We start from the raw sequence: 11,457 nt of genomic DNA, 5'->3' as shown, positions 1-11,457 counted from the left end.
TGCCGCCATACGTCATGCTGTGCTTTGAGGCACTGTCTAAGGTACATCACGAACGTGGATATGAGTCAATCGACATCTACTTTACTTGTACAGCGAGATATAAAATAATATACGTGCGTCCATGTCCTATCTTGATGCTTGAGTGAGTTTAATAATAATTTAGATATCCGTGTCTACAATGAAATGATTATTATATAGAGTACTCGTTTACAATACAAAATACTGTTTTATAATGTAATATGAAAATTGAAGTAACGTTTCACGGAATATCTATCACGCAATAATGATGATCCTTACAGAATGTAATACTAACCAGCTTAAGACTGAAAGCAAATAATTAATTACTTATTATTTTAAGTATTTATATTATAGTTCTTTTATTATTTCAAATAAATAACTAATTACTGTCTTTCAGTAATAAGTTGGCCAGTATTAAATTTCTACTAAGAAACTGAGTTTATATTGATGATCAAACATTATTTTCCTATTATTCTTTCAGATTACATTTAATAGTAGTAACTTTAACGTATGTAATTTATGTATTGCGTATGAAAGTCTCTTAAAAATGATAGTTTTTTTTTTCTGAACGCGTTAATGCAATGTTATTAAGTATGAAAGTTCATGTACGTTTGCTTAAACAAAGTGAAATAAAATCTAATATTTATTAGTCAAGAGTATTGACGATTCCACAATAGTGGGATTACAAACAAATATTAATGAAAAATATGATATATTTTTGTACGATGATTGATTATTGCTTCAAGCATTATTATTGTAATAAGCAAGATGTAAATATACGCAGTGGCTCAGAAATTTCGACGGAGTTGATACTTTTGCTCCTTGTTTGTTGAATAAATTGTCAATTAAAACATATTTTCTGCGCTACTGTGATGACAGTTACCATTTATATTGTACTTTGTACATAATTACAAATAAAGTCAATTTATAATAATAAGAATGTTATTTAATATAAGCCTTTATTTATTTGTATTACTCTTAATCTGTTAAGCAGAAATTACATGTGAATTGGTAGACGTTTGTGAAGCTGGCCCCACATTGTGAAAATTTTGAAAAAATAAACAGAGTTCTGGTTGCCCCCCGAAGAGTTCTAGAGTTCTCTATCAAATTTAGGAAGAGTTCTATTGATTAAAGCAGCGAAAACACCATTTGAAATTACGGGGGGGCCAACTTCACGATTCTGCAACTTTGAAAAGCTATAACTTCTAAACCGTTCATTTTAGCACGTTGGTCTATAGAGGACAATCGATAGAACTCTTTGGGGGGCTATCAGAACTCTCAAGAAAACACCGAATTTCCAAAATTTTTTTCTAATGGTGTTTTCGCTGCTTTAATCAATAGAACTCTTCCTAAATTTGATAGAGAACTCTAGAACTCTTCGGGGGGCAACCAGAACTCTGCTTATTTTTTCAAAATTTTGACAATGAGGGGCCAGCTTCACAGACGTAATTGGTAGAGAAGCTCATAACAAAAGTATTGCACATTTAACGATCTGTCGAAATTAGTTTCATTATAATCTGTAAAATATGTATGATGGCACAATTTACACAGTAGTATAATGCACAGGCACATTAATGTCCAAAATAGGGAATCATGAAATGTTCATTTATTCCTTACCCTTTTCACAAAATATAAATGTAAGTACATCTTTCTATTAAGTATCTCCCAAAATATATTTTTGACGATATATGATATTTTTGCTAATTATTTTGTATATAATAATACGATTATTGTGTACAAAATAATATTATTATAATGCTAAAAATTATTTGTTTTTATAACATCAAAATTATATTAATTTAAGTAACGTTTGTGACTCACAATTTAATGTAATGTTATACTGTTTATTTATTATCTGTTAATTGATATTTTCAGGACACCGTAATGAAATCTACTCAAGCTGCATCTGAGATTAAGCCTATATTACAGCATACATATACCAACAAATTCAATCGTAAATTAAAAACCATGGGAAAAAATACAGCAATCAGTTCAAAAAAGAAGTCGAGCAAACCTTGGTGGATATATCCGTATTCTGTTGAGTGGAAAAAATACATGCAACGCTTAAAAATGCCTCAAAAATTTCTTCAGCAACAAAAAAAATTGTTAAATAAACAAATCATGTCACCAACATTTCATCTCATAAATAATCAAAATAAAAATGTAGACTTATCTGATTCTGATATGGAAATCATCAAGATTACAACAGTTGTCGAAGCCATTCGACAGAAACGACAAAATAGTGCGCAAATGTTAAAAACAACAAATAATATTCAGAAAATAATTGGTAACAAACGTTCAAAACGTTCGTCTTCTAAATCAAGAAATAATTCGCAGCCTGCTCGACAAGAAAAAACTATTGTTTCAAATAAAAAATCTCATAACTCAAATCCCAATTATCGAAAACAACGAAAGAGGACTCTTCCAATGAAAAAACCGTTACGAAATGAAAATTCGACTGATCTTAAAACAGCGAATAATGTAGCGATACCAAGTACTGTATTTTACAAACGTATTTGGGAATACATTAACGGTACTCGTCCTCATACCGATATTATCAGTGGTTACAATTCCTTAGAAAATAATTCGGATAATTCAACATGCACTGATAAAGATCGAGTTACAGTCTCACAATCGCAGGAAGATAAGACACAAGTAACAAATACCAATATTAAACCGGAACGTGATTTTTATAAACGCATCTGGGATATAATCAATGCAACTCAATTGATTAGAAACACAAACTCTCGTTCTAAACGAAACACGAGTACTCCAAAAAATAACGCGGTTTCAACTCCATGCATCCAAGAAGAAACGGTCAATTACAAAGAAGATAAACAGGTGCAAGCGACAATAAATGAAAAAACACCACTCAACATTACAGGTACTTTGTCAGAAATATCTGATTCTGGTCCTTATATATCGGGCTTTTGGAACATTGCAAATAAAATTCAATGGCAACCTAAAACGATTCCGGTTGTGAGCCTAGCAAAATTAAATAATAATCCGATTTTATCATCACCTGTAACCAGCGCTTCTGAAGTGGACGATTTGAATAAGTTTCCAGATAAAGTTATAAGTATTGATTATTCGTCCATAGATAATTCGACAGAATACACAACTGAAATGCGTAATTCATCACAGGAAATCATCTCCGAACCAGGTCCGCCATATTCTTCTGAAGAGAGTTCCACTACTTCGTTATTCTTGCCAATCGAAAGTGCTGTCGAGAAACCCTTGCAGGAAACGGATCAAGTGGAACGCGCAGAAAATTCGACAGGCACGATTCCGAATTATGATCCTTTAAATATACCCTATGTAGAAGTACCAGATTATTCCGATCAACAGGAGAAGAGTTTAGATAAAAACAATCAGAACACAACTTCAGCGAGATATAAAGAATATGATGATAGCGATTACGATTATATTCCTAAACAGTTCCACGACACTGATGATTTCTCTTCAAATTCCCCAAGTGCTAAGATTAAAGTGATACAGACTGAAAGTGACGGGCCAAAAACCTCATTGAATGCAAACAGCACGCGTCCAAGTTGCACGGAAAGTAATGATTCTGCCGAATGCGTCGACAATGATAATATCGAAGATACCAAGTTGCACAATAATACCGAGAATATTACTGACGATATTCACCGTCCCGCAGAAGAAGAAGATAAAAGTTCAGATTTCATCGACTTTGATGAATACAAAAAATCGATCAATTGGGAGGAGTTCTTTAAAAACGATCCTATATTGGAAAATATACGAGCTATGTTTAGCAAGAAATACGATCAAAAGGAAAAACCTGATGACACCGAAAAGTCTGAAGAAGTCGAGACGTATGCCACGGATCCAAAAAAACAATCACATAATTATTTTACGAAGAACGAAGATTTCCATGATGATTACAGTTTTAACAATAGAGACAAGACAAAAGAGGAAACCGATTCTCACGAGCAAAAAGAAGCAAAAGAAAGTGAGGTAATCGATAAGGATTATTATCCTTATGACGATGAAGATTTTTTCAAGGATATGTTCGAAAAGGACAGCGATAAAGAATCGGAATATAATTATAAGGGAAATATCGATCGCACCAAGGACTCTGAAGAAATCGAAACACATACTACAGATTCAGAAGAAAATAAAGGAAATTCTGATCGCACTGAGGAGTTCGAAGAAATCAAGGATCCAAAAGAACAATCGCAGGATTATTTCGTGAAAAACGTAGATCATCACAATAATCACAGAATTGCTTCCGACGATGCAGATAAAGCAAACAGTAAAGAAGAAGATACTGACTCTTCTGCCGAGAAAGAAGAAAAACAGAGCGAAGAAATTGATGAAGATTCTTATTCTTACTACGACAAAGATTTCTTTAAGAATATTTTCGAAAAAGACGACGATAAAGAATCGTCTGATGCAGTTGACACGGAAAAAGACTTCTTGTCTCGTTACTTTACAAAGAATGTTTTACACCAGTTGAAAGACAACTCGACAATCGAAGAAGACAGACAAAGGGAGGAATCGAGAAACAGGGAAGATATTTATAATACATTATCAAAAATTTTAGACAAGAAGGATCGTTTCTCTAGATTAAATGAGAACCTCAATAAAATGATTGAAAAGGGTGAAGCAGTACCGATCAAATATAACAACTTTTGGAGTTTGGAATACGAATCGCCTCGTAAAAGAAATAAAGACAATGAACAAGAAACAGAAGATTCAAAAGAAGAAGCTTAAAACATCAATTTTTAAGTTAAATAATTTAAATAAAATAATGAATAAAAAATATATAAATTCTAATATGGACTCCTCATAATTAAATATAATAATGATATTTTAGGGGGCTATTTAGAAGTCAACGCAGTAAGAAGAGCGCAAACATTAAATTCTAAAATATACTTTACTATAATCTAAAAGTTACAAATATATTTGGACGTTCGGCCATTGGTTTTAGCCATTCTCAGTAAAAATACGGCAAGCACACTTGCATCATTCGCATTTAAAATTTATAAGCTTTCTAGTGACATGATTCTGTATTTTTCAAAAATCCGTGGATAACAAAAATAAGTTAAAACTAATTCACAATTTGATGTAACGTAAAATTAAATTCAGTAAAATCGTTAAACATGTGTAATATCTTAAGAAAGAACGTCATCTCTCCACCACATTCAAAATTTGACAATGATTAAATAATTTAAATAATAGTTAACAAAATTCCTAATATTTTTGGCCTGCTGTATATAAATTACATTAAATCACGTTATTCGTTAAACTTATATATTCTTGTTATTATATGTTTTTGTCGTTAAATAGAATAAACAATTATAATAATGTTATTATAATTAAATTAATTATTATGACAATATCTCTATTTTACTGTTATTATACTATATATTAATCAATTATTGTATTGTATTATTGTTATTAAAGAAATTATTACCTAGAGATGAAAAATAAGTAAAATCCTGTAATAATATTCTCAATTTGCATTTTTTAATTAATTAATTTAAATAAACTAAAATATAAAAATATTATAAGTATACCTAACAAAATGTAAAGGCATATAGTATTTATTCAAATAAAGCTACACAATTAAAAAATTAATGTAAAAAAATAATTTAAAAGGATAAAATTTTAAAAATTAGTTCATAATATTATATATACAATACCTCCTAAAGAAATTTCTATAGCATAAGTCAAAATTTCATATTAGAATCACTATGGATCATGTGAGTTATAAATAAAAATGTATGTAAAGAAGTACCAAATACATCAACAGTATTTTTAATTTTAAAAGCTAATAGCAACACATAGAAACACGCGTTCCTTCTACAGAAACGCATACGACATTACAGTAGAGTGCAGGAAATTAAAAAGATCAAATTAAAGGAAGATAAGCAGCGGGGGGTTTCCCTAGCATGAGGGTTGAATCCGGCGTTTGCGGATATATAAGACCGGCGAAGACCGTTCAGTGTCATTCGTTGGCTTTATATATCCGCAACAATTCCAACAGCTTCACCTTCTCAAGCTGCCGTACCGATCAGGTAAAGGTTTGAAAATCATATTCTTAAGTATCTCTTATTTATTTTTAAAAATTTATCTCTTCTTTTTCGCATACAAATGATACAAAAATGCTTTTGTCAAAATCTATCAATCCGTTTTTCACATGCTAAAGAGATCTATCGCGTCGACGATCGATTGATTGCTCCAGTCAATCAATATTATTGTTCATATAACGCGCGATATCAAACGCTGTGCACGCGATCCTTGGTCTTGAATTCTCAAGTGCTTCCTGGTAAGAGAGAGGGAGAGACAGAGAGAGAGAGAGAGAGAGAGAAACAGACAGAAAAAGAGAAAGAGATGAGAGAGAGGGAGACTGGCGACATCACGGAAAGCCAAGATACCTTCCATCCATATTTATTATGTTTATGCGTTCACAATGTGGCCGTTAAGGCGAACGCGGAAACGCGATGAAGAGATTCTGGTTATAAATGACCGTATATATTAAAAAGTAGCGACGACGCGCTGCTCTCTCGAGGCACGAAGAAAAAACCGATGAGGAACCTTCGGTGGCGTCACGACGACGCCAGACAGCACGTCTGCACATTGCTTCCGTGTGATTAGAGGAGTAATTGCGCTATAACACCTGATCAACGTCGCACTAAGATTTTCGCATGCTGACGACACGCGGCCTCACGACAGCCTCACGGTCTCTAGTAAAACATATCGCGCATCGTGTATAATATGTAAACACGTGCTTAATGGATTTTTTTATTCTTTTATCAGCTAAGAAAAAAAACAAAGAACGAGAGAAAGAGAGTTTATTAACATCCGAGTTATCCCTGAAAGTTTATCGAGTTCGACTACGGTCATATCCCTCTCTGTCCTTCCTTCCGAACGAACACTAATTGCAAACTGGAAATGCAAAACGGCGTATGAGTGATAAAGAGAACATTTTTCGCATCTTTATATACACTCCTTGAAATATTTTTTCTTGCAGTAAATGCAAATCTCTAACGGATAGAATACTCCCCGATTTCTATTCCCGTTTTTCCACCTTTTGCCGAAGCCTCGTCCCTCGATCGATGAACTTTTTCCTTTGTATGATTCTTATTTTATTATAATCAAATTACAGCACTTCAAAAAGAAGATAATACTTTATTATTTCCCTGTAAGACAAAAAAGAAGAGATAAATATGCCGAGTATTGATATAAAAGAAAGAGAGAAAGAAAAAGTAAATATATTAGCATTTGATATATTATATACATATATTTATTTTATCATGCCTCCTGAAAACGGCAAACACTATATACACGCGATCCATAACAATAATGCATGGCCTAAATTATTAACTAGAGATTCTTTGACTTAGATCACTGATTATTAATATTTAACTGATATAAAAAAACTCGAATAGAATTCATAATATAATTTCAATATTCCATCGTATAAATGTTCTAAGACATCACTTAAATTCAGACTATTACTTCTTCTTCTATTAATTGACTTTATGTAACAATGACATATTTTTATATCTATACAAATTTTTATATTCATATACACTGTAAAAGATAAAATGTTAATTTTAACTCAAAGACGTTGAGTGGATTTTCTGAAACATGCAAAAATGTTAAAATTAACATTTTGTGTTGATCTTAACATTTTTGAGTGTCTCAGAAAGTTCATTATATATCTTTAAATTAAAATAAATATTTTATTTTTTACAGTGTAATATAAGTAACGATTTTACATAATGTAATGAAAATGTGAAATAGGACGATGTTCTCCTACAAAATGTAAAAATTTTATCTAAATAAATCTTAGAAGCTTAACTTTTTAGTTGTAAGACTAATATCAAAAAGATTCTTAATATTAATCAATAGTCGAAATACATCATGTAAATTAGATGTACTATTTCCATTAATCAGCACAAAACAATTATTCACCAAAAATTTTACTTGTTTTTATATTAACATATCAATAATTACAATTAAACGTATATTCAATGTTCAATTGTTAATCCTTTCGCGTAAAGAGGTAACTCGTACATTTGTTTCAGTCATGCCAAGCTCATCAAACCGAATCATGTTTATCGTGATTTTCGTTGTTCTCTGCTTTACGGTATCTACTGATGCCGAACGAAATATTGGTAAGTAAATGTCAACGTTACAATTACATCATCATATAAAAATTGTTGCCGAAATATCATTTTAATCTGTACAAACTGGCTTTGTACAGGTGTTTGCATACGAAACTGCGCGCAATGCAAAAAGATGTTCGGCATATATTTCATGGGACAAAAGTGCGCGGACTTCTGCTTGAAGTATAAGGGAAAGCACATACCAGATTGTGAGGACGAATACTCCATTCGTCCTTTCCTTCAAGCAGCAGAGTACGATTATTAATTCTCAAAATCGAGATAGGAACTCCTCGGTTTTCTCCTCTATTTTTATCTTCACGTTATATAACATTAAGCTACGTAAATTATATATCATAGGAATGCGAATTTTAACGTAAATTATTTTTATTTAAATTATTATTATTATATGCTAAAATATATCGTGATCAATAATACAGATTTACAATCTTCATCATAAAAGTTGTGAAGGCACGCACTATATGCAACCAAATATAATTCAAAAGTATGAATGAAAATATAATTTTGTAATGTAATACATTTTATAAATAAAATATTTTTTTAAACTAGATTTGTCAACATTGCAAACTATTAAAATTGATAACGATAAATGGAAATCAATATCTTTTTATAAAAATATTAATTAGCTAATTTTGAGTATTTAATCTTCCATGAATCATAAAATATATCGAATACTGTTAATTTTAAGTTTTGGATTTTATAAATCTATTACTATTGCAACATATCTGTTTTTCTCTTTTTTAACAATTGTTATATTGTTAGTATTATAAAGTGAATTGTGAATGATTATTTACAATAAAAGGATTGACTCGAAACATTTTTTATAAAGCTTCGATTTACAAAATTATGTTAATACACAGTAATCTCGTAGATTTTATTGTTATTATTTAGAAGTATAATAAGTTAACTTAAAAATCTAAAAATTGATATATTGAGCTCTATAAGCAAGCATATATTTTAATTAATATATATATTTATAAATCTCAATTAGATTAAATAATATTTATATCTGATATAAATATCTTTATTACATAAAGATACTTATATTAGATATAAATATTATTTTACTTCAAATATGAGATTTTTAGTCATAAAAAACACCGCTACATAATTCACTGTCTCAAAAATCTATTCAGTTATTTAGATTAAAAAATCGGCAATTGCTTGGAAAATTGTAAGGAAAATTAAATAATGAAATCATCAGTGTTAATTAAAAAACTTATATAGCAATCGATGGTATAATGTTGCAATACGTTTACTGGTTCAGATTTTAGTCAAATTCCACATGGTATAAGTTGAAACTCTGAAACATTCTGGGAATGTCTTTGGGACATAGGCCTTCAGGGCATGTATTGTGGAATTATTACGAAATAGATTCCGAAATTATTTTTTTTATAAAACATAATAGAAATATATAGAATTGAATAATCGAATAATTCTAATCAATATTCATTCTAAATAATTCTGTAATACATACCCGGAACGTCCTTTGGATATTTTTGAAGAACTGTGTTGTGTTAGGCATAATTTAATTATGTAGGTAAATTACCTACATCAATTAAAATTATTATATAAGATAATTCCATTCGTACTATTATTTAATAAACTTGACAGAAGTATAAAAAATAAGAAAAATTATATACGAATTGATATCGCATACTGTTAAATCTATAGTTAAATCTATAATCTATAGTCAAATTTAATGTGAGTCGTCACCATTACTCCTACTCCATTATATTGTTATTTCATACTAAAACAATTAATGATTATATTTGACATATTAGGTATACACTATACAGTATTAATTTGACACTATATAGTATTAAATTGATACAATATAGTGTCAAATTTAATTATCGTTTATTAATCTAAAATAACAATATATTGATTAGGGGCAGTGGCGACTCTTAGATTAAATTTTACACTATAGACTTAACAGTGCAAGCTTTCACATATGAATATCATAAAAAATTCCTTTTAATTAAATTTGTACTTGCGTAGAAGCGTAGATTTACTTTTTATACAGCGTGCTTATTATAAACTTAACTGAAAATTCTTTTATGTAACTGCGATTCAAAAACATTATCTTTGATACAACTGTAACGAAAACACAAAAAATAGCAACGTAGCTCATTACAGAATAGCATACCTGATAACAATCACGTATTACGCTTCCGTTGCACTATTTACTCTGGTTTCGGCGAATAAACGACAGCTAGCAGTATATATAAGAATCTCGATCTATTCTCAGTGCGCAGAGCATTGTAGAAGCGAATCGTTGAAGCCGAAATCGAGACGCCAGCAGAGCGATTGTGCAGTAACGTTTAATTCGTTTCGACAAACATTCGGCAGTTTAATATTTGTGATAACTTCACGCGCGAAATTTCTTTTAGACGAAAACAATCGTTTTTTGAGTATCACGAAAAACGATCACGAAAAACACAGGACCATTTGGACACAATTCCGTTATAACTACGCCATGTTTCCCGCGAGACGTGATTTGCCGCGAATGCGAATGGCGCGAATTGTGAGATCGAGAAGGCAGCAACATTCGATTATCGAAGTATCGAAACGCTCGAGATTGCGATTGGATCATGGATCCAATGGATGGATTGGATGGCATGGCAGTATTGGCAGTACGTCTGCTCGCGTTGCATAAATCTTCAAAAATTTTTCAATTTAAAATAAGATAAATATATATTATATATATTTAAGCGTTGAAAAAAGAAAAAACTAAGATGTTGAGTGCAAAAAAATGCGACAGATCTATTTATTTAGGCCCGATTGCACCAACACTAATAGTCATAATCGTATGTCGCAATTTGTACGAATTAATTAATTACAGTCGACCATTTTTCTTACAATCGAATAAGAAAATACTCGATTGGAAATTCTGTGATTGGTCGATTCTTACAGATTATAGCATACGGTTACCAGTATAAATGCACTTTTATTTTAACTTTAAAAACTTTCTCTATCTCTCTATATATTTCCCTATCTTTCGGTTTTAAAATAATAACAGAGAAATTCAATTTTCTATTTTAAAGTAAAAAGAGAAAGTGAGAGTTTCGCTTAAAGTCAAAATAACGTTGATGCACACAATCGGGCCTTAAATATTTGTTTTGCGGAGTAAATTGGAATTTTTTAATTTATGCACATATATGCGTATATGAACAAACCATTCATATCTATTTAAAAAATGACTATAAATTCCGTTTTAATTCATAACGATTAATGTAAAAAAAAAGTTCGAAATATTCGCAGAAAGTGTAATTGACGT

General features: G+C 30.7%; 1 protein-coding gene across 1 annotated transcript; it reads left to right on the top strand.

Annotated features, from left to right (window-relative positions):
* Window positions 1-14: 14 nt before the first annotated feature.
* LOC108780554 (uncharacterized) lies at window positions 15-6,369 on the top strand (the record flags this gene model as incomplete). Its single annotated transcript, XM_018548310.1, has 4 exons — window positions 15-41; window positions 1,894-4,063; window positions 4,412-4,749; window positions 6,325-6,369. Coding segments are annotated over exons 1-4 (2,580 nt in total), but the record flags the coding sequence as incomplete, so codon positions are not given.
* Window positions 6,370-11,457: the final 5,088 nt, after the last annotated feature.

The sequence above is a fragment of the Cyphomyrmex costatus genome, unplaced genomic scaffold, assembly GCF_001594065.2.
Source record: "Cyphomyrmex costatus isolate MS0001 unplaced genomic scaffold, Ccosl1.0 scaffold72, whole genome shotgun sequence".
Taxonomy (NCBI): domain Eukaryota; kingdom Metazoa; phylum Arthropoda; class Insecta; order Hymenoptera; family Formicidae; genus Cyphomyrmex; species Cyphomyrmex costatus.
This window is presented reverse-complemented; position numbering and strand designations above follow the sequence as displayed.